The following is a 23,530-nucleotide window of genomic DNA, read 5'->3' as shown; positions in this document are numbered from 1 at the left end:
TTTGAAGGACAGAGGGACAGTGACTGAAGAGACAGAAAGCTGATCAGTAGTTCAGTGGGAAAAGGGTCGATGGAGCAGGAGCTGGGTCTCATGGACAAGATGAGCTCTGAGAGGGCATGAGGGGAGTTGGGAGAGAAACTAGAGAAAGATGTGGGTTCAGTGCTCGGGAAAGGATGAAATTTAGAGACAGTTTGGTCCGGTGGGCTCGTGGAAGGGAGGGAAGCAGCAGAGGCAGCTGATCGGATTTACTCAATCTCAGTCACAAAGAAGCTCCACAAGCTCCTCACACTTCTTGTTGGAGGTGAGGATGGAAGAGACAGGGGAGAGCGAGAGTACTTCAAAAGGAACTAACTTGTGTCAGATATTAAAAAGTATCAACACTGCGTATGTAACACAAATCTAATTTATTTGACTTTTAGCCAGAATATTAGCCCCTGTAAATGGGCTGGAGTTTGTTATCAGCAGAAAGAGACTCAAATGAACGTGGTTCAGTCCTGAATGTGAGGAACAGCAAATTTCAATCACTGTGGTTACTTGTGGCCTCGTTGGTGTCTCAGCAGGTGGGATGAGTCAGTGAATCCCTTCCCACACTCGGAGCAGGTGAGTGGTCTCTCCCCAGTGTGAATTCGCTGGTGCTTCCGCAGTGCGGATGACTCAGTGAATCCCTTCCCACAGTTGGAGCAGGTGAATGGCCTTTCTCCAGTGTGAATTCGCTGATGTACAGTGAGGTGAGATGATTGTCTGAACCCAGTCCCGCAGTGAGAGCACCTGAATGGCCTCTCCCCAGTGTGAACTGGCTGGTGTCTCTGCAAATCGGATGACTGAGTGAATCGCTTCCCACACTTGGAGCAGATGAACGGTCTCTCCCCAGTGTGAACTCGCCGGTGTCCCAGCAGGGCCGATGACCGAGTGAATCTCTTCCCACACCAGGAGCAGGCGAATGGTCTCTCCCCAGTGTGAATTCGCTGATGTGCAGTGAGGTGAGATGATTGTCTGAATCCAGTCCCGCAGTGAGAGCACCTAAACGGTCTCTCGTCACTGTGGACACGTTGATGGCGCATCAGATCCCCAGAACCTTTATAGCACTTCCCGCACTCTGGACATTGAAACTGTCTCTCATCAGTGTGAACTCGCTGATGCTTCTGCAGGTTGGATGAAATAGCAAATCCCTTCCCACACTCTGAACAGGTGAATGGCCTCTCCCCAGTGTGAATTCGCTGGTGACTCAGCAGGTCGGATGACTGAGTGAATCCCTTCCCACACTTTGAGCAGGTGAATGGTCTCTCCCTAGTGTGAACTTGCCGGTGTCTCAGCAAGTCGGATGACTGAGTGAATCCCTTCCCACACTTGGAGCAGGTGAATGGTCTCTCCCCAGTGTGGCTGTGTTGATGAGTTTCCAGCTTGGATGGGGAAATGAATCCTTTCCCACAGTCCCCACATTTCCACAGTTTCTCCCCAGTGTGACTGCATTTGTGGCTTGTAAGGCCTGATGATCGAACAAATCCTCGTCCACACACACAACACGTGTACGGTTTCTCCCCACTGTGAATGCTGCTTTTTCCTTCCATGTTCAAAGTACGATGATATTCAGCAATGATAAATTGACGACTCTGTCAGACCCTGATGTGATGTTTGGTTTGAGTTTCCGGACTTTGAAGCCTCCAATTCGAACACCCTGTGAAATTGATTGAAAACAGAAAATAGGGAGTGAGAGAGAACCCACAAAAACAGGTTGTGAAATTGAGCTGAACGAATCTGGTCATTTGTGGGGCCGGAACTAAGAAAAAGTGACCATGAAAACTGCTGGATTGTCATAAAAACCCAACTGGCCTCTTCGGGAGGAGAAAGAGGCGAATAGGGATTTTGTATATCTACAAGAGAGTAGTTGGCAAAGCAAATTATTCGACCTTGAGCTTCATGAACAGTAATATTGATACCAAAACGATGCTTCCGGTGGCACAGTGATTAGCACTGCTGCCTCACAGCACCTGGGACCCGGGTTCAATTCCGGCCTTGATGACTGTCTGTGTGGAGTTTGCACTTTCTCCCCGTGTCTGCGTGGGTTTCCACCCAGTGCTCAGGTTTCCTCCAACAGTCTAAAGAAGGACAGCTTTGATGGATTGGCCTTGATAAATTGCCCCTTAGTGTCCAGGGATGTACAGGTTAGGTGGGGCTATGGGGTTATAGGGCCAGGGTAGGGGTGTGGGCCCAGGCAGGGTGTCCTTTCGATTGGATTGGATTGGATTTGTTTATTGTCACGTGTACCGAGGTACAGAGAAAAGTATTTTTCTGCGAGCAGCTCAACAGATCATTAAGTACATGAGAAGAAAAGGGAATAAAAGAAAATACATAATAGGACAACACAAGATATACGATGTAACTACATAAGCACTGGCATCGGATGAAGCATACAGGGTGTAGTGTTAATGAGGTCAGTCCATAAGAGGGTCATTTAGGAGTCTGGTGACAGTGGGGAAGAAGCTGTTTATGAGTCTGTTCATGCGTGTTCTCAGACTTCTGTATCTCCTGCCCGATGGAAGAAGTTGGAACAGTGAGTAAGCCGGGTGGGAGGGATCTTTGATTATGCTGCCCGCTTTCCTCAGGCAGTGGGAGGTGTAGATGGAGTCAATGGATGGGAGGCAGGTTTGTGAGATGGACTGGGCGGTGTTCACGACTCTCTGAAGTTTCTTGCGGTCCTGGGCCGAGCAGTTGCCATACCAGGCTGTGATGCAGCTCGATAGGATGCTTTCTATGGTGCATCTGTAAAAGTTGGTAAGGGTCAATGTGGACATGCTGAATTTCCTTAGTTTCCTGAGGAAGTATAGGCGCTGTTGTGCTTTCTTGGTGGTAGCGTCGACGTGGGAGTGGTAGCACGACCTTTCAGTGAATAGGTGCAGACTTGATGGGCTGAATGCTCTGCAGGAATTCTATGGTTCTAATTCTATGCTATGAATCTTTATAAAGCTCTGGTCACCACTCTTCAGGAAGAATGTGAAGGTTCTTGGAGAAGGTGCAGAGGAGATTTCCCAGAATGGTTCCAGCAAAGGAGGTTGAGGGGAGATTTGATTCAGGGACACAAGATTACGCCAGGTTTCCATCGGGTGGACAAAGAAACTCTATTTCCATTCACTGGTTGTACAAGCACTAGGGAGACAGATTTAAAGTTTTGGGTAAAGCCTGGATTGAATTATACAAGATCCTGAGGGGTCTTGACAGGGTGGATGTGGCGAGGATGTTTCCTCTTGTGGGAGAATCTAGAACGAGGGCATCACTGTTGCAAAATAAGGAGTCACCCATTTAAAATGGAGATGAGAATTTCTTTCTCGAGAGTTGGAAAACTTTGGAACGCCTGCCGGAAAAGGCAGCGGAAGCAGAGTCCTTGAATATTTTTAAGGCAGAGCTGGATAGATTCTTGATGAGCAAGGGGGTGAAAGGTCATCAGGGGTAGGCAGGAATGTGGAGTTGAGGTTAGAATGAGATCAGCCGCAATCGTATTGAATGCGGAGCAGGCTCGAGGGGCCGAGTGGCCTGTTCAGAGTTTGTATGTAAAAGTTACAGGAGATAGAACATAGAAAAATACAGCACAGAACAGGCCCTTTGGCCCACGATGTTGTGCCGAACCTTTGTCCTAGATTAATCATAGATTATCATTGAATTTACAGTGCAGAAGGAGGCCATTCGGCCCACTGAGTCTGCACCGGCTCTTGGAAAGAGCACCCTACCCAAGGTCAACACCTCCACCCAACACTAAGGGCAATTTTGGACACTAAGGGCAATTTATCATGGCCAATCCACCTAACCTGCACATCTTTGGACTGTGGGAGGAAACCGGAGCACCCGGAGGAAACCCACGCAGACACAGGGAGGATGTGCAGACTCCGCACAGACAGTGACCCAAGCTGGAATCGAACCTGGGACCCTGGAGCTGCGAAGCAATTGTGCTATCCACAATGCTACCATGCTGCCTATATCATTTTACCGTAATCCATGTACCTATCCAATAGCTGCTTGAAGGTCCCTAATGTTTCCGACTCAACTACTTCCACAGGCAGTGCATTCCATGCCCCCACTACTCTCTGCGTAAAGAACCTACCTCTGACATCCCCCCTATATCTTCCACCATTCACCTTAAATTTATGTCCCCTTGTAATGGTTTGTTCCACCCGGGGAAAAAGTCTCTGACTGTCTATCTATTCCCCTGATCATCTTATAAACCTCCATCAAGTCGCCCCTCATCCTTCTCCGTTCTAATGACAAAAGGCCTAGCACCCTCAACCTTTCCTCGTAAGACCTACTCTCCATTCCAGGCAACATCCTGGTAAATCTCTTCGCACCTTTTCCAAAGCTTCCACATCCTTCCTAAAATGAGGCGACCAGAACTGTACACTGTCCTCCAAATGTGGCCTTACCAAAGATTTGTACAGCTGCATCATCACCTCACGGCTCTTAAATTCAATCCCTCTGTTAATGAACGCTAGCACACCATAGGCCTTCTTCACAGCTCTATCCACTTGAGTGGCAACTTTCAAAGATCTATGAACATAGACCCCAAGATCTCTCTGCTCCTCCACATTGCCAAGAACTCTACCGTTAACCCTGTATTCCGCATTCATATTTGTCCTTCCAAAATGGACAACCTCACACTTTTCAGGCTTAAACTCCATCTGCCACTTCTCAGCCCAGCTCTGCATTCTATCTATGTCTCTTTGCAGCCGACAACAACTCTCCTTACTATCCACAACTCCACCAATCTTCGTATCGTCTGCAAATTTACTGACCCACCCTTCAACTCCCTCATCCAAGTCATTAATGAAAATCACAAACAGCAGAGGACCCAGAATTGATCCCACTGGGATCCAGGCTGAATATTTGCCATCCACCACCACTCTCTGACTTCTATCGGTTAGCCAGTTCGTTATCCAACTGGCCAAATTTCCCACTATCCCATGCCTCCTTACTTTCTGCAGAAGCCTACCATGGGGAACCTTATCAAATGCCTTACTAAAATCCATGTACACTACATCCACTGCTTTACCTTCATCCACATGCTTGGTCACCTCCTCAAAGAATTCAATAAGATTTGTAAGGCAAGACCTACCCCTCACAAATCCGTGCTGACTATCCCTAATCAAGCAGTGTCTTTCCAGATGCTCAGAAATCCTATCCTTCAGTACCCTTTCCATTACTTTGCCTACCACCGAAGTAAGACGAACTGGCCTTAGGTTATCCCTAGTCCCTTTTTTAAACAGGGGCACGACATTCGCCACACTCCAATCCCCTGGTACCACCCCTGTTGACAGTGAGGACGAAAAGATCATTGCCAACGGCTCTGCAATTTCATCTCTTGCTTCCCATAGAATCCTTGGATATATCCCGTCAGGCCCGGGGACTTGTCTAACCTCAAATTTTTCAAAATGCCCAACACATCTTCCCTCCTAATAAGTATTCCCTCGAGCTTACCAGTCTGTTTCACACTGTCCTCTCCAACAATATGGCCCCTCTCATTTGTAAATACAGAAGAAAAGTACTCGTTCAAGACCTCTCCTATCTCTTCAGACTCAAAACACAATCTCCCCCTACTGTCCTTGATCGGACCTACGCTCGCTCTAGTCATTCTCATATTTCTCACATATGTGTAAAAGGCCTTGGTGTTTTCCTTGATCCTACCCGCCAAAGATTGTTCATGCCCTCTCTTAGCTCTCCTAATCCCCTTCTTCAGTTCCCTCCTGGCTATCTTGTATCCCTCCAACGCCCTGTCTGAATCTTGTTTCCTCAGCCTTACATAAGTCTCCTTTTTCCTCTTAACAAGACATTCAACCTCTCTTGTCAACCATGGTTCCCTCACTCGACCATCTCTTCTCTGCCTGACAGGGACATACATATCAAGGACACGTAGTACCTGTTCCTTGAACAAGTTCCACATTTCACTTGTGTCCTTCCCTGACAGCCTATGTTCCCAACGTATGCACTTCAATTCTTGTCTGACAACATCGTATTTACCCTTCCCCCAATTGTAAACCTTGCCCTGTTGCACGCACCTATCCCTCTCCATTACTAAAGTGAAATGGAGGTGATATGAGGTGATATGAGATATGTTTTTACACAGCGAGCGGCAATGACCTGATACTCGCTGCTTATGAGGGAGTTTGAAAATAGACACAATGAATGATTTGATTTCAAAAGGAAATTGAATAGACATCTGAGGGAAATAAACATGCGAGGATACAGGGAGCAGGAGAATGGGACTAACTGGATTGCTCCAGAGAGCTAGCATGGATTCAATGGGCTGAATGCCATTCTCTGTGTCATCATGTCTCTGACTCTTTTGTGTGATCTAGTTTTATAATTTAACCCCGGGGGGTGTTCAGATATCATTCAGGTAAAAAATCTGAGCTACACTCCCTCCGAGGCCATTCTATCCTTCCTCAGGTTTGTTGCCCTGAACTGAACACAGTTCTCCAGGTTTGGCCTAACCAGGGTTTGTGAATCTCGGGGCTTTTCCAGTCACACTGAGACCTGAAATCTTCCCTCACAGACAGAACAGACAAACCTTTTACCTTCCACACCCAGATGCTGCTGAAATTTAGTTTCCAATGAACCGAGTGACTCTGTCATATCGCGATGTGACATTTGGTTTGCGTTTCCCGTCTGTTCAACCTCCACTTCCAGTATTCTGTAAATTTACAGAAACCTCACGGTCAGTTGAGGAGGCCAAATCACTCTGTTATTATTATTTTTTAATTTTAAAAATAAATTCAGAGTACCCAATTCAATTTTTCCAATTAAGGTGCAATGTAGCATGGCCAATCCACCTACCCTGCACATCTTTGGGTTGTGGGGGCGAAACTCACACAAACATGGGGACAACCCCACACGGACAGTGACCTAGAGCCAGGATTGAACCTGCAACCATGGCGCCGTGAGGCAGCAACGCTAACCACTACTCCACGGTGCTCTCCAAATCACTGTTTTTAAGACAGAGATAGATAGGTTCTTGATTAATAACAGGATCCGGTGTATGGGGAGAAGACAGGAGAATGAGGATGAGAAACATATCAGCCATGATTGAATAGTGAAACAGGCTCGATGGCCGAATGGCCTAATTCTGCTCCTATGTCTTTATGGTCTGACAAGTCAAAGGCTTGCTGAAGTCCATGTAAACTACATCAACTGCACTTCCCTCATCTATACTCGTCACCTGCTCACAAAATTCAATCAAATTTGTTAGGCATGACCTCCCTCTAACAAAGCCATGCTGGCTATTTCTGATCAAATCTTGCCTGGAGAGGCAAGTAGATTCTCTCCTTCAGAATTCTCTCCAATATTTTCCCTGCCACTGATGTGAGACTCACTGGTCTGCAGTTCCCTGGCTTATCTCTACAACCTTTCTTAAACAGTAGGACCACATTAGCTGATCTCCAGTCCTCTGGCAATTTCCCCATGGCCAGAGAGGAATTAAAATTTTGGGTCAGAGCCCCTGCAATATCCTCCCTCACCTCCCACAGCAGTCTAGGGCACAACTCATCCGGTCCAGTTTTAAACCTGCCAGCACCTCCAATACCATGTCACTCCCTATGTCAATTTGCTCAGGATCTTCAGTCTCTCTGCCCAAGTTCCATATCTACCTCCTCATTCTCTTGGGTGAATGTAGAAGCCAGATATTTCTAATACAACTAGTATAGGTAAAAGATAAAAGATAGGTTTAAGCATAAATATTTAGCCACAGTTTTAAATACCCATTTAAAAATGAGAATTTCAGCACCCATAACCTCAGGTCATCTCAAAACATATAGCTTCAATGGATACATGAAACAGCATAATTCCATCATAGATTTAAACAGCACAGTTGCAAGACAGTTTGACACTATGCTTGTGCTGCTGTCAAGGACAAGGGCTGAATTCCATGGCAACGAGGTGGCAGGAGTCCAGTAACTAAAGCTCTATTGTTCTCTTTTCAGGCCATTTGTGATTACAGCGTGAACCACATTCCATAGCTTATAAGGCCGAAACATTTTAATGGATAAAACATTGAATCGAATATATATTTGATTCCAGCTTTCTCGACATGAAGTCTCCATTGTTACATTAGTCAAGCTAGCTTAAAACCAGTTTATTGCTGGTAAAGATTAGCAGAATATCACATTCCATAACATGCAGTCATGAAACAATTAAAAGCTAATGTTGCACATTGAAGATGGACGGCTTGCCGTCAAATCAAATGTGTTTGAGTATAACCCAAACCAATTAGGATTATATTGGGGTGTGATTAGATGACTTAAGACAGATATGAAAGGGTATAACTGAAAGGTTTCCCCCCGCCATTTTTAGTCTGTCAGTCTGTTAGTCTGTCTGTTCGTCCATCTGTCTGTTAGTCTGTCTGTCCAGTCAGTCTGTCTTTGTAGTGATGTAGTGTTTTTGACTTTGAGTTTGAGTTTAGCTGAAGATTAGCTCTCTCTCTCTTCATATTCAGACTTTGATCCTTTTAAAAGTTACTTTCGAACTGTCTGCCTAAACAAAAAGATAATGTCTGTAATTCTCTGAAAGCTTCAAATTGTCTACGAATTGCCTTTTAAATTACTTTCAAATTGTAATCAATAGAAGAAAAATAAAAGAATTCCTTTTGGCACCTGAGACGTTTTAACTGCAAATTTCTGCGGAGTTCCAGTAATCGCAAAGTGCTACTGGTAACCGAATAGTAGGAATACTATAATTTCCTTCAACTTTACAGAGTCAAATAATAGTAGGAATCTAACAACTTGGCACAGTCCAATAATATTAAAAGATTCCTTCAGTGAAGACAGATGTAAAGTGTTCATTCAACACCCGACCAATATCCTCTGGCTCCACTCACAGATTTCCACCTTGGTCCCAAACGGAAACACTATTCTTGATCTGATGAATGATCATGCTGACCTGAAACATTAACTCTGTTTCTCTCCACAGATGCTGTCCGAAATCCTGCAGATTTCCAGCATTTGCGTTCTTGTTTAAAATCACAGCAGTCCAGGTGGTGTCTAACCCGGATTTTATATATCTCAGTGCTTCTCCAGTCACACAGATTCCGGAAATCTTTACCAACAAACAGGCCAGAAGAAATAGGAACAGGAGTCACTCATCCTGCCCTTTGAGCTGCTCCACCATTTAGTGAGATCACAGCTGGGCAGCACAGTAGCACAATGGTTAGCACTGTGGCTTCACAGCGCCAGCATCTCAGGCTCCATTCCCTGCTGGGTCACTGTCTGTGCAGAGTCTGCACGTTCTCCCCATGTCTGCGTGGGTTTTCTCTGGGTGCTCCGGTTTCCTCCCACAGTCCAAAGCCTTGCAGTTTAGGTGGATTGGCCATGCTAAATTGCCCTTAGTGTCCAAAAAGGTTAGGAGGGGTTATTGGGCTAGGGGGATAGGGTGGAAGTGAGGGCTTAAGTGGGCCAGTGCTGACGCGATGGGCCGAATGGCCTCCTTCTGCTCTGTATGTTCTATGATCTAACACTCACTAAGTCCACTTTCCTACCTTATCTGTGTTACCCTTAATTCCCCTACTGATTAAAAACATATCGATCTCAGCCTTGCAACTGATCAAGGACTCGGCCTCCACATTTCCTGGGGTAAAATAAATTTTTTCCTCATTTGGCAGTCCCTCCATACCCAGAAGCATCCCAGTAAGCCTCCTCTGTACTGCCTCCAATGATAACATATCTTTTGTTAAATAACGGGAGCAAGACTGTACACAATGTTGTAAATGTGGCCTCACTGGTAGCTTGTAGTTACAGCAACACCTCTTCGCTTTTATACTTCAGCCCCCTTGAAATAAAACATGCAGAACTAGGCTCAAACTATGGCCTCTCCTTCTAGAATGTCCAACAAGGGAAAACATCCGCTCTATGTCTGCCCCATCAATCCTCTTTAGCATCTTATGTACCTCAGTTACATCTCCTCTCATTCTTCTAAACACCAGTGAGTACTGGCCTAAACTGCTCAAATCTCTCTCCACTTGACCGCCTCTGAACCGCCTCAAATACATTTATGTCATTGTCCAAGGGACCAAAACTGTAGTATTCCAGATGTGGTCTCACCAACGCGCGACACAGTTACAACAGCACTGCCCTACTTTATACTCTATTCCATGACTGGGGCTGTTTAGCACAGGGCTAAATCGCTGGCTTTGAAAGCAGACCAAGGCAGGCCAGCAGCATGGTTCAATTCTCGTAACAGCCTCCCCGAACAGGCGCTGGAATGTGGCGACTAGGGGCTTTTTACAGTAACTTCATTTGAAGCCTACTTGTGACAATAAGCGATTTTCATTTCATTCGCAATCAAAGCCAAAATTCCATTTGCCTTCCTTATTACCTGCTGCACCTGCAGACTGTCTGTGATTCGTGCACGAGGGCACCCAGATCCCGCTGTACAAAAGCATTATGAAGTTTCTCTCCATTTAGATAAGAAGTTGCCTTTTTATTCCTCTGACCAAAATGAATAACCTCCCACTTATGCACGTTAAATTCCATTTGCCACATTTTGGCCCACTCACCTAACCATTTGTTTATTTCTTATTTCCTCATTGCAACTTGCTTTCCCACCCATTTCAGTGTTAGCTGCAAATTTGGCTCTCGTACATTCTATCTGTCCCATAGTCATTAACTTGGATTGTAAATAGTTGGGGCCCGAGGACCGAACCCTGTGGCACACCACTAGTTACAACCTGCCAACCAGAAAAAGACAGATCAGCATAATCCAAGTCCCCTCACACCTGCTATTCTCTCTTCCATCGTGCAGAAAATATAAAAGTCTGAGAACACGCACAAACAGATTCAAAAACAGCTTCTTCCATGTTGTCACCAGACTCCTGAACCACCCGGTCATGGACTGAACTGACCTCTCCACGTATCTTCTGTACTGAAGATGTAGTACTACACTCCAGATGCTTCATCCAATGTCTATGCATTTACATTGTGTATTTATCGTTATGTCCTATGTCTTTCATGTATGGAACTGTACGCAGAACAATTCTTTTCACTATACACGAGTACGTGTCAATAAATCTAATATATCATGCCCTCTCTGCTGTCTGTTGTTTAGCCAATCCTCAATCCAAACTAATATATTACCTCTCAACACCGTGGGATCTTACCTTGTTTATTATCTTTTATATGACACCATATCAAATGTATTCTGGAAGTCCAAATACATCTACAGGACCTCCATTATCCACTTGGCTTGTTACATCTTCCAAGAGCTCACAACAAATTTGTCAAACACGATTTACCCTTCACAAAACCACTGATGGATTGCGGTTTGACTTTCCAAATGTCCAGTTACTACTTCCTCAATAATGGATTCCATTCCCAACAGGCTTTAAACTTACTGGTCTCCTACTTTCTGCCTTTTTGACCCGGAGGGGTTACATTAGACTTTTCCTCTAATGCAGTGACATTGTCACTGGGTCAGTGTCTCCCTCCTGGTCTCTGTGAGGTTGTTTGTGGAGAGAAGCCGGAAGTGGCGGACAGTGAGAGTGGAGAATGTTCATTTGTTTCACATTCAGCTCTGGGGCCCCACTGGGGTTGGTAAACCCCGCCCCCGACACTGACACTGACCCCTCACCTGACACCTCACAATGCGCGGGGTGATTGACGGCAGCTCCAGGCCAATGAGAAGAGAGGGGGCGGAACCGGGGGACCGAGCAGGAGCGGCTGGTCCTCCAACCAATCGGAGCGAATGAGGAGGCGGGACTGGTCTGAGTGAAGCATGCGCAGTGTCATTAATGGCGACGTGAAGAAGGTTCTTTCTCGGATTCGCAATCAGTAAAGGTGGGAATGGCGGGACGGAGGGATCAGCCGGGTCGTTAGACACGGTTCGAAAACATGTTATAGAAACAGGAAACCAGAAAAAAAAACCTACCGGTACCCGGTGACCTGAGCGGTGGCTGCAGCTTTGTCACAGACAGAACTAACCGGCCGCCATCTTGTTTGCGTGTTCCCAGAAATCCGCATGCGCACAAGCCTTTTTAATTGGGTACTCGCAGCAGTCAAATGATAAAAGGCCAGTAATGGGAGAGAGGTTAAAATATGGAATGCTATAGTGGCTGGAATTAAATGAGTGCAGAGATCTCAAAGGGGTGTGGAGGAGATTACAGAGATCAGGATGATCACAATTAGAGGAAAAGAAGACTGGGAAATTTCAACTTTCGGTGCTTCTTAAAGGGAATCGTTTGTAGATCAGTGAGCACAGGGGATGGATAAACAAGACTTGTTGTGAGTAAGCACATGGGTAGCAGAGTTTTGGATGGGGGGGGGGGGGTGGGTTGTTGGAGGCCGGCTGGGAGTGTGTTAGAATAATTTGGCCGAGAGATACCAAAGGAATGAATGATAATTTCTGCAGCAGATAAGAAGACACTAAGGCGGAGTCAGGCTGTGTTACTGAGCTGGAAATAGGTGATCTTGGTGGTGATGTGGATATGTGTTTGGAACCTCATCAGGTGTCACATATTTCACCAGCGTTGTGAACAGGCTGCTTCAGCCGTACACATTTGACAGGGATGGAGTTGGTGGCAAGGGAGTGGAGTTTGTCGAGGGGACAAAGAGAATGGGTTTAGTCTTCTCAATATTTAAATAGTGGAAATTTCTGCTCCTCCAGTACTGGATGTCAGACAAGTTTGGATGGTGTGTGTCTTGGAGTGAAACTTGCAGGTGATGGTTTTCTCATACATCTGCTGTCCTGGTCCATCCAGGTGGTGGAGGGTAAGGGTTTAGGAGATTTTGTCAAATTGTGATTCAGTTGTCGGTTGAGAAAATGTCTCTCCATTGCTCCTGTCACTCCCTTCTCTCTCTCTCTTTCTCTCATCATTTCTGTGTCTCCCTCTCTGTCTCTCCACCACGACTCACTCTCTTTTTCTTTCCCTTTCTGTCTTTCTTGTCACATGGAATTCCCTCGCCCAGAGGATTGTGGATGATCCACCATTGAATATATTTAAGGTTAAGATGGTGAGAATTTTGGTCTCTCAGGAAGTCAAGGAGATGGGGAGCTGGCGGGAAAGGGGAAGGAAGACCAAGATCAGCCACAATCGTGTTCAATGGCAGAGCAGGTTTGACGGGCCGAATGGTCTACTGCTGCTCCTGTTTCTTGTATTCTTGCAGAGGCCCAAGTCTTGTGTGGGCTCAGACTGGGTGGCAGGTTGCCTTCCCTGAAATACATTAGTGAACCAGTTGGGTTTTATAACAATCCAGCAGTTTTCATGGTCACTTTTTCCCAGTGCCGGCCCCACAAATGACCAGATTCATGCAGCTCAATTTCACAACCTGCGTTTGTGTTTTTGTGGGTTCTCTCTCACTTCCATATTTCTGTTTTAAATCAATTTGACAGAGTGTTACAAGGGGACGATTTGCATTCAGGAAACTCAAGCCAAACATCACATCAGGATCTGAGAATCGCTCAATTTGTTGTAACGTGAATATCGGTGAATTTTGAACATGGAAGGCAAAAGCTCCGTTAACAGTGAGGAGAAACCATGGGAATGTGAGGAGGGATTCAGATCCACATCTCAACTGGAAATTCATCATCCAAGACACTCTGTGGAGAGGCCATTCACTTGCTCTGATTGTGGGAAGAGATTCTCTCGATCATCCAGCCTGCTGCAACACCAGCGAGTGCACACCGGGGAGAAACCATTCAACTGCTCCCTCTGTGGGAAGGGATTCGCTCAGTCGTCCAACCTGCTGAGACACCAGCTAGTTCACACTGGGAAGAGACCATTCATCTGCTCAGAGTGTGGGAAGGGATTCAGTCGGTCATCTGACTTGATGACGCACCAGCGGGTTCACACGGACGAGAGACCATTTAAATGTCCAGACTGTGGGAAGTGCTATAAAAGTTCCCGGGACCTGATACTCCATCAACAAGCTCACATCAACGAGCGACTGTTCAGATGCTCTCACTGTGGGACTGGGTTCAAGCAGTCATCTCAACTCCGTGAACACCAACGCACTCACACTGGGGAGAGACCTTTCACCTGCTCCGCGTGCGGCAGTGGGTTCAGTAGGTCATCAAATCTGCGGACGCACCAGCGCACTCACACTGGGGAGAGACCTTACACCTGCTCTGAGTGTGGGAAGGGATTCACTCAGTTATCCACTATGCTGAATCACCAGAGTTTTCACAATGAGGAGAGACCATTTAAATGCCCAGACTGCAGGAAGTGCTACAAAAGTTCCCGGGAACTGCTCCACCATCAACGTGTTCACACTGATGAGAAACCTTTTAAATGCCAAGACTGAGAAGTGCTTTAAAAGTTCCGGGGAACTGATGCGTCATCAACGTATTGACACTGACGAGAAACCTTTCAGGTGCTCTTACTGCGGAACTGGGTTCAAGACATCATCTGACCTCACTGTACACCAGCGAACTCACACTGGGGAGAGACCGTTCACCTGCTCCCAGTGTGGGAAGACATTCACTCAGTCATCCAGCCTGCTGGCACATCAGCGAGTTCACACTAGGGAGAGACCGTACACCTGCCCCACGTGTGGGAAGAGATTCACACAGTCATCCAACCTGATGAGACACAAGCGAATTCACAAGTAATTACAGTAAGTGGACAATCTGATCAGCTGCTCTGCTGCTTCCCTCCCTTCCACTAGCTCCACCGGGCCAAACTGTCTCTAAAAATCCCCCTTGTCTGAGTGTGAACTCGGATCTATCTCCGGTTTCTCTCCGATCTCCTGTCATGTCCTGTTCAATCTCATCTTGATTACGAGACCTGCCTTCTGCTCCCTTGACCCAATTCTCAATAAACCGCTGACCATCCAACTTCCCCACATTAATTGATATCGTTAACAGTTCTCTCTCTCTTCTGGCTTTGTCCCTCTCACTTTTAAATACACTATCTTCACCTTTCCTGAGAAAACAACCTTTGACCCTAACTTCCTGCAAAGTACCACCCCATCTCCAAACTCCCTTTCCTCTCCAACATGGTGTCCCCCAAGGATCTATCCTTGGCCCCTCCTATTTCCCATCGACATGATGGCACTAGAATCCATAGAATCCCTAAAGTGCAGAAGGAAGCCATTCGGCCACTCAGGATTGCACAATACGCCTGAAAGAGCGCGCTAGCTAGGCCCATAACCTCACCCTATCCCCATAACACCACCTAACCTGGACTGAGGCAGCACCCAGAGGAAACCCACACAGATTTGGGGAGAATGCACAAACTCCATACTGACAGTTATCCAAGGCCAGATTCAAACCCGGTCCCTGGTGCTGTGAGGCAGCAATGCTATCCACTGTCCCGCCGTCCAAAAGTACCGTGTTAGTTTTCACATGGAGACCGTGTTAGTTTTCACATGGACACTGACAACACCAAGCCCTACCTCACCACCATCCCTCTCCATTCCTCCACTGATAGCAAATTATCAAACTGTTTATCCCACATCCACTGGATGAGCAGAAATTTCCTCCAATTAAAATTTGGGAAGATCAAAGCCGTTATCTCCAGTCACCATTTGAAATTCCGTTCCCTAACTCCCGAGTCTATCCCACTCCCTGGGAACTGTCTGAGGCTGAACCACACTCTGCACAATCTCCATGTCAGATTTAAATCCGACGAGTTTCTGATCACATATCCACACCATCGCAAACACCACGGAATTCCACCTCTGTAACGTTACCTGTCTCCAGCCTGCCCCAGCTTGTCTGCTGCTGAAATCCTCATTCAAACCCACGTCAACTTGAGGTTTGACTATTCCAATGCATTCCTGACCAGCCTCTCTCATTGATCCTGCTTCCCAGCACCTGGAAAGCTGAAATCATCTAAAACTCTTGCTGCTCATATGCTTTCCCACCCCAAATCTATTTCATTTTTATTAATTTTTCCACTTAAGGGGCTAGTTAGCATGGCCAATCCACCTATCCCGCACATCTTTTGTGTTGTTGGGGTGAGACCCACACAGACACGGGGCGAATGTGCAAACTCCAATGTACAGTGACCCGGGATCGAACCCCTCCCCAGCACTGTGAGGCAGCAGTGCTAATAACTGCGCCACCATGCTGCCCTTTTCTCACCCCAAGTTGAGGGGAGAATATGGTGTAGTGGTCATGTCATCTGGACTAGTTATACAGAGGCTCAGACGAATGATCTGGGGGCACGGGTTCAAATCTCAGCATGCTGACAAGGTGTGGGAGTGGGTAGAACATATTCCAGAGCTTTGTGTCGAGGCAACTGAAGGAGCAGGGCCACCAATGGTGCACAATTGAAATGGGGGGCAAGAGGGGCCACAATTCGAGGAGGGGGGGGTTGTGTAAATAGATGGCTGTCTGCAAGTTGAGACATTGGTCTGCAGAATTTTGAATGACCTCAATTTTATAGATAGGAGAATGTGGCAGAGCCGTCAGGAGTACATTAGAACTGTCAACTCTGGAGGTAATCCATAGTATGTACTATGTTTTCATGTCTGGAACGATCTGTCTGGACTGTACACAGAACAATACTTTTCACTGTACCTCGGTACCTGTGACAATAAATCCAAATCCAAGAATCATAACCGAATGCAGCAACCTGCACCCAGGGGAACTTGGACAGCCAGCACGGGGATCAACCCTGTAACCCTGGCATTATTAGCACCACACTCTAATCATTCTAGATTCACTGAATAGTCGACCCTGCAGAATGGCCACCATCAGTGTTAGCAATCTTTCTATATTCCCGATTGCCATTTCATTTTGCCTTGCATCCCTTTCACCATTTAATCTCTCCTGCATTTCATAGACCTCTCAGAGCCTACCTGTGACAATAATAATCATTATTATTATTACACAATTGAGTTCATGTCAGATTCCTGACTCAGGAGCATTAAAAGACCCCTGGATAGAAAGAACCACTGGCTTATGCACAATAATAATCTTTATTATTGTCACAAGTAGGCTTACACTACACTGCAATGAAGTAACTGTGGCACCTGTTCGGGTACACGGAGGAAGAATTCAGAATATCCAAATTATCTAAAGGAAAGGTTTCCTTAGGTAGGTGTATAATTTGATTCTTAATTTTATTGATTCCCGTCCCAGCGTACCCATTCGCCACATGATATCAAAACAATTCACTGTTCACTGGTTTTAACTTTCAATGGCAGTGCTTATACCCAGTATCCCCCGCGGTGGGGAATGTCCTCCATTCACACCACAGGAGAGTACTGTGCAAACGCAGTACCGCCCGGTGTCTGGAGCACGCGCAGTGATAGCGATGGTAAGTCTCTTGTCTGTCATATCGCCAAATTGGTGAAGATGTGGAATGCGGAGGGAGCGATGGAGCCGGTGGGTGGACATGGAGGGTTTCTAAACACCTGGTGAATGACTCAAACCCCGAACATGAACCTGCGGGTCCCTCATTTGCAGCTCCGGGCTTTATCCCCCCAAAAGCGCAAGGTTAACTGTTGATTTAACGGGGCGAGAGCATTTGCGCCGGATTTTGGAGATGTAAAATATGGTGGGCGGGGCTTCAGCGCCTGTTCCCACCCGGGTCCTAGCGCCTGACAAAAACATCAATTTAATTATTTTCTCACTCGTGGTTAACTAAGGTAGATGTTCATCTGTTTCCATAGCGAGCAATTCCTGGAACTGGTCACTAGTCTGTTACCAAGGGTTTATAACTTGAGAGGCTCACACGCAACACGTGGCTGACCAGGACTCTCTCTCACTCTTACCATCAGACATTGGTGTGCTGAGAAGCATTTGCAGGTTGACACACTCAACCTGTTTGACTGGGTTATGAACATACTTTCCTTGCCCATCATGTCCTGGGGTAGAACTTGAATCCAGAGATTCCGGCTCAGAGGCAACCACACTGCTCCACAAGACCCCCCGCCCACCTTGCCAGGCTATTTAATAATAATAATCTTTGTTGTCACAAGTAGGCTTACCTTAACATTGTAATGAAGTTACTGTGAAAAGCCCCCAATCACCACACTCCGGCACCTGTTCGGGGACACAGAGGGAGAATTCAGAATGTTCAAATTACCTAACAGCACATCTTTCGGGACCAAAATTAACCAAATATTGAGGAGCCGTCCCTTCAGGTAACTATACAGGGGCTGCAACCTTTCACATTGAACAAATACTCATTGAGGCTAAAAACATCACTTGCAGCCTAATGAACGGTCGCACAGTTGTTAGCACTGTTGCTTCACAGGGTCCCGGGTTCAATTTCCGGCTTGGATCACTGTCTGTGCGGAGTCTGCACGTTCTCCCCATGTATGCGTGGGTTTCTTCGGGTACTAATGTTTCCTCCCATAAGTCCCAAAAGACGTGCTTGTTAGGTGAATTGGATGGGAATAGAGGGATACGGACCCATGAAGTGTAATAGATTTTAGTTTAGATGGGTAGCATGGTGGGCATGGGCTGGGAGGGCCGAAGGGCCTGTTCCTGTGCTGTACTTTTCTTTGTCCTATTCTGAATTCTCCCTCTGTGACCCGAACAGGCGCCGGAATGTGGCGACTAGGGGCTTTTCATAGTAACTTCATTGCATTGTTAATATACGCCTACTTGTGACAGTAAAGATTATTTTTTAAAATTAAAATTTCCCTACTAGAGCTGATGAATGGTGGCCATTGTTCCCACAATCCCCCGCGGCCCAGAAACCGCTGATCCAACTGACTCATTGCGCAGGTGCTGAGTGCGCATGCTCCAGGCCCAGCCAGCCGCGGGGCATTCTGGATGGCTCCTCTGTTCCGAGTCGGAGAGGACCGGGAAGTGGAGGTGCAGATGGGCTGCAGTAAACTGGTCAGGATATGGAATCCAGGGGGAGTGATGGAGCCAGCTCTGGACGGAGAGAGTTTCTCAACTCCTCAGTGAACGCCGTAAACCCAAAATAAGACGCTGCCGGAGCGAGTTTGTGGCTCCGGTTCCTGAGCCTGGGATCAGGGCCAGGTGAACGGCCGCCATGATGGTTCAGAGAAAGGAAGAGCGCATGCGATGGTCTCTGGGTGACGTAGGAGAGAATGGGCAGAACCTTCAGGGTCTCTTTTCCAACTGGGTCCTAGTGCCCGGATACATTATTCAGTATAGTTTAAAGTTGTTAATTGGAACTGCCTCACAGCGACTGAGACCCGGATTTGAATCCGAACTTGGGTGGCTGTCGTTGTGAAGTTTGCACATTCTCCCCGTGTCTGCCTGGGTTTCTTCCGGTGCTCTGCTGTCCTCCCACAACCCAAAGATCTGCAGGTTAGGTGGGGTTATGGGGATAGGGTAGGGGAGTGGGCTTAGGCAGGATGTTCTTTTGGAAGGTCAGCTTTGCTGAACAGAGGGGTCTGGGCTAGTTGGAGCGGCTGGTCTGCTCCTGATCTGTTTAAAACACCAATTTGTAGATCCCTATGGGGGGAGAATGTAGGGCTTCCTCTGGCTGCTCGCCTCTCTTCCGTGGTCTTGTCCATGTTCAGGTGGCCCTGGAACGGAAACATGAGGTGTCCTCCAGTACACTTGACACCTTCCACAACGGTTGGTACCTCAGGGTGCAGAGTGCTTCTGAGACACTGAAAACAACATTCTGGTTTAGTTAAAAAGTTTTCTTTGATTTTGTTGTGATTTTGCCTTCTTTTACTTTGATTGGCCAACATATTTGGGGAAATAAGAGAGAGAAGAATATTCCATTGAAATTAGAATTATTTGTTCTGAATTTCTATCTTGGGCAGACAGTGATACTGACACAGTCAACTCCTTTTACAGGGGATTGGAAGGAGAGGATGTCACACATTCACGATGAGTTGAAGATCACCAGCCTTTGATGTAGGAAAGGATCTGAAACATCAGTGTGATTGGAAAAGCACCGAGACCCACACGGACACACACCCGAGTGAGAGAAACTATTACACAACCTGAAAAACCATCACATCATTCACAGCGGGGAGACACTGTACAATTATTCTTTGTGTCAGCGAGGCTTTAACTGATTATCCAATCCAGTGACACCATGGTGAAACCGTGGAAATGTGGGGACTGTGGGAAGGGTTTCAGCTCCCCATCTGCAGTGGAAACTCATAAACACAGTCACACTGGAGAGAAGTTGTTCACTTGCTCCAACTGTGGAAAGGAATTCACTCAGTCATCCAGCCTAATGACACACCAGCAAGTTCACACTGGAAAGAAACCATACGATTGCTCTCAGTGTGGGAAGAGCTTCCGGTGTTCATCCCACCTCACTGAACATCTACGGGTTCACACTGGGGAGAGACCATTCCACTGCTCTGAGTGCGGGCAGAGATTCTCTTGTTCTTCCCACCTCATTCTACACAAGCGTGTCCACACTGGTGAGAGGCCATACGTCTGCTCTGTGTGTGGGAAGGGATTTATTAGATCATCACATCTTCTTAGACACCAGCGTGTTCACACTGAAGAGAAAGCCTTCACCTGCACTGAGTGTGGGAAGAGTTTCACTAATTTACCTAATTTTCAGAATCACCAGCGAATTCACAATGGAGAGAAACCCTTTACCTGTGCTGAGTGTGGGAAGGGATTCGCTGCAAAATCGCAGCTTAGGACACATACACTTGTTCACACTGATGAGAGACCATTTCAATGTTCTGACTGTGAGAAGAGCTTTAAAAGCAGAAGGGAGTTGATGAACCACCAGCGAATCCATTCGGGGGAGAAGCCGTTCACCTGCCCTGTGTGTGGCAGAGGATTCACTCAGCCATCCGCTCGTCTGAGTCACCAGAGAGTTCACATGTGATTACAGGGATTGGATTCCTACACTCAGGAATGAACCATGTTCATTCTGACAGTTCAGATTTATTTCCATTGATGTTAAACTCCAGCCCAGTTAATGGGATTATCAGAATGGACATGAATTGCATTAAACACAGTGTTGGAGTCCTTGATTTCTCTAAGATAAGAGAAGACTGATTGATCTCCTGTTACCGACTGTTCCATTGTTGGGCCTTTTCTCCTTTGTTAATGGAACACTTGGATTTATGTAGCACCGCTCAAAACTTCCAGAATGTCCCAAAGTGCTTTACAGACACTGAGGTTCTTTTGAAGTATAGTCACTGTTGTAATGTAGGAAATGCAGCAGCCAGATTGTGTACAACAGGCTCCTACAATCACAAATAAGATGCTGGAAATACTCAGCAGGTCAGGCAGCATCTGTGAAGCAAGAAAGTGAGTTCAAAACAGAACTATGATTATGACCAGATTATCTGTTCAGTGCTCATCACCGAGGGCTTTATATTGAGCAGTTCATTCGAGAGAACTTCCTTCGAAATATCATCAAGGGAACTTTTACATCTAGCTGCAAGAGCAGATGGGGTTATAGTGGAAGGTTTCCTCTGAAAGACAGTGCAGTATTCCCTCAGTACAGTGCTGTATTCCCTCAGTACAGTGCTGTATTCCCTCAGTACTGTGCTGTATTCCCTCAGTACAGTGCTGTATTCCCTCAGTACTGTGCTGTGTTCCCTCAGTACAGTGCTGTATTCCCTCAGTACAGTGCTGTATTCCCTCAGTACAGTGCAGTATTCCCTCAGTACAGTGCAGTATTCCCTCAGTACAGTGCTGTATTCCCTCAGTACAGTGCAGTATTCCCTCAGTACAGTGCTGTATTCCCTCAGTACAGTGCTGTATTCCCTCTGTACAGCATCGGAATACCAGCCGGATTTTATGGTCAGGTTTCTGGAGCTGAAATTGAACCCACATCATCCTGACTCAGGTGGGAACATAACCACTGAACAATGACACCTCATCGTTAACTCGAGATTATTTCCGCTCTCTCATCCTTGGTTGCTCTCCTGAACACATTAATCCATTGGGCTCTCGGACAAATCCAAGTGGATTCAACAGGTTTCCCGGGTTCGTGCTGATGCTGCAGCAAGAGATCGAGAAGGTTTTTATTTCTGAATTCAAGAACTGGCATCAAGTATCACAACATGGTGACAATTTGAACTCAAGGCTTTGCCTTTCAGAGACTTTGGCCTTAACCATTCAGGCCATTTGCTACTTTCTGAGAGAAAGAGCTTGAGATGGGAGAGATGGAACTTGCCTCCAAACCAAAAAATTGCCAAGACTCCTGATTCTGATGTAAAAATACAATTTATAACCAGCAAGTCAGAGTAATTGTTGCCAAAATTGATAAAGTAAAATTGTAGCTTTGCTATTTCAAACTTCGAAAGGGAGATTTACCTGAAGCTGAGGGGGATTATCAAATATTCAGAACAAAACCTGATGACAAACGGTCTGGGTGGTTCCCGGGAATCGGAAAAGAAGGTTTCCTTTTGGGAAATAAATTGAAGATTAAGAAAACCCGCCAGCCCCACAATACTGCAAATTGAATTTGAAATAATTTTGAAAATAAAAACATCTAAACTGTTGATACCTGGAATCAAATTGGAAAGTCTGATTCCTGTTTTAAAGGTAGTAGGAGTACTGGACAGTAATGTTTCAGCCTCATGAATGAGATATCTAATGGGATATGTAAAATTGTATAAGAGGAAGTGATTGAGCACAGAATAAAGTTAAGGAAAAATAACTCCACTAAATGGGAATTGGAATACCTCACTGTGGGTGTAGTTCAGTGGAATATATCAATGTGGTATTGATGGATATTTTAATGAAAGCAAAGTGTAGATGAGACTAATAAATTGATGGCTCTCTTGGAGATGTTTGCATCGTTGTGGATAAACGTTCAAAGAGAATTGCATTTGATAAACTGGCCACTGCCGAGACATTGAAGCATTCAGGGGGAGATGAGCAAAGATATTTACAGACACATATAAGTGGGACTAGGCAGTAAGTTTCAGTAGAAATGATTCATTTTCAGGTGAGCTACATTTTATATTTACTGAAGTAAGCTAATAAGATCAAGGAAGCCATTTTGAAACTAACATTTAAATGAAAAGGGCATTTTGTATTCGGCAATTGATCTATTGTATTAGTCAATGATGTGTATTAATTATTCACTAGTCAGAAACAAATTATTAATTAAGTAGTGTGCCTCAGTTGATTTTAATTGAAGATTTAATAATCTGGAAGTGGTTGTGTTAAAAGACTTGGTTGTACCTAAAACTGTAAGCCTGTTTTAAATTCTATATTACAGCTTCTGTGAGAAGGAATGTATGATCTGATATGATGGTTAGCAACAAGTCTTCATACACTTGGTAACCTTATTTGTAACTGGAAGGTCACACAATGATGGGAGGGATACATTAAACATTCCCATTGTATCCTGATCTGAGACATTTACCCAAATGGTTAAAAAAACAATCAAATTGATTCAGGTATGAAATTGACCAACCATTGAGTTCTAATCAGTTTATTCAAACTGAGATAAGAGCGACTGAGGGATTTAAAACCCGAGGAGAAGGTCTGTTGCCAGCCAAGTACTGGAATCCCCAAAGCAAGATTCCCATCAAGAGCTGTTGTCAAAGAAGGGGTACAAGAGGGATTATGTTTTTACAGCCTGATCAACCAAGAGAAATGGTAAAAGTCTGTTTTGTATCGATCAGTTTACCCTTTTCCTTCTGTATCGCTATGTATCTTTATTTTAAATAAATTAATTTCAATTTTC

At 45.8% G+C, this 23,530-nt stretch overlaps 2 protein-coding genes across 13 annotated transcripts; one reads left to right on the top strand and one right to left on the bottom strand.

Annotated features, from left to right (window-relative positions):
• Positions 1-387: 387 nt before the first annotated feature.
• Positions 388-17,881, bottom strand: LOC140418912 (uncharacterized). 5 transcript variants are annotated; one of them, XM_072502579.1, is made up of 3 exons: positions 11,893-11,967; positions 6,558-6,673; positions 388-1,675 (listed from the first exon to the last, which is right to left on the bottom strand). In XM_072502579.1, the coding sequence occupies exon 3, from the start codon at positions 1,566-1,568 to the stop codon at positions 531-533; it is 1,038 nt and encodes a 345-aa protein (XP_072358680.1). In that variant the 5' UTR covers positions 1,569-1,675; positions 6,558-6,673; positions 11,893-11,967; the 3' UTR covers positions 388-530. The 5 variants fall into 5 exon arrangements, with proteins under 5 accessions (XP_072358680.1, XP_072358684.1, XP_072358679.1 ...); XM_072502583.1 differs by lacking the exons at positions 6,558-6,673; positions 11,893-11,967 and adding an exon at positions 17,685-17,881; XM_072502578.1 differs by lacking the exon at positions 6,558-6,673 and having other exon boundaries at positions 11,893-11,970.
• On the top strand, positions 11,727-23,530 carry LOC140418914 (uncharacterized). 8 transcript variants are annotated; one of them, XM_072502586.1, is made up of 3 exons: positions 11,727-11,801; positions 13,354-14,576; positions 19,702-19,949. In XM_072502586.1, exon 2 carries the CDS (start codon positions 13,461-13,463, stop codon positions 14,262-14,264), a length of 804 nt encoding a protein of 267 aa, XP_072358687.1. In that variant the 5' UTR covers positions 11,727-11,801; positions 13,354-13,460; the 3' UTR covers positions 14,265-14,576; positions 19,702-19,949. The 8 variants fall into 8 exon arrangements, with proteins under 8 accessions (XP_072358687.1, XP_072358692.1, XP_072358694.1 ...); XM_072502591.1 differs by lacking the exon at positions 13,354-14,576 and having other exon boundaries at positions 11,785-11,801; positions 19,702-23,530; XM_072502593.1 differs by lacking the exons at positions 11,727-11,801; positions 13,354-14,576 and adding an exon at positions 12,663-12,680 and having other exon boundaries at positions 19,702-23,530.

The sequence above is a fragment of the Scyliorhinus torazame genome, chromosome 5 (assembly GCF_047496885.1).
Source record: "Scyliorhinus torazame isolate Kashiwa2021f chromosome 5, sScyTor2.1, whole genome shotgun sequence".
Lineage (NCBI taxonomy): Eukaryota > Metazoa > Chordata > Chondrichthyes > Carcharhiniformes > Scyliorhinidae > Scyliorhinus > Scyliorhinus torazame.
The sequence above is the reverse complement of the archived record's forward strand: the minus strand, read 5'-3'. Positions and strand labels throughout refer to the sequence as shown.

Excerpts from the sequence above, each read along its gene's own strand:
- LOC140418912 (XM_072502583.1), bottom strand. The coding sequence starts at position 1,568 with ATGGAAGGAAAAAGCAGCATTCACAGTGGGGAGAAACCGTACACGTGT.
- LOC140418914 (XM_072502586.1), top strand. The coding sequence starts at position 13,461 with ATGGAAGGCAAAAGCTCCGTTAACAGTGAGGAGAAACCATGGGAATGT.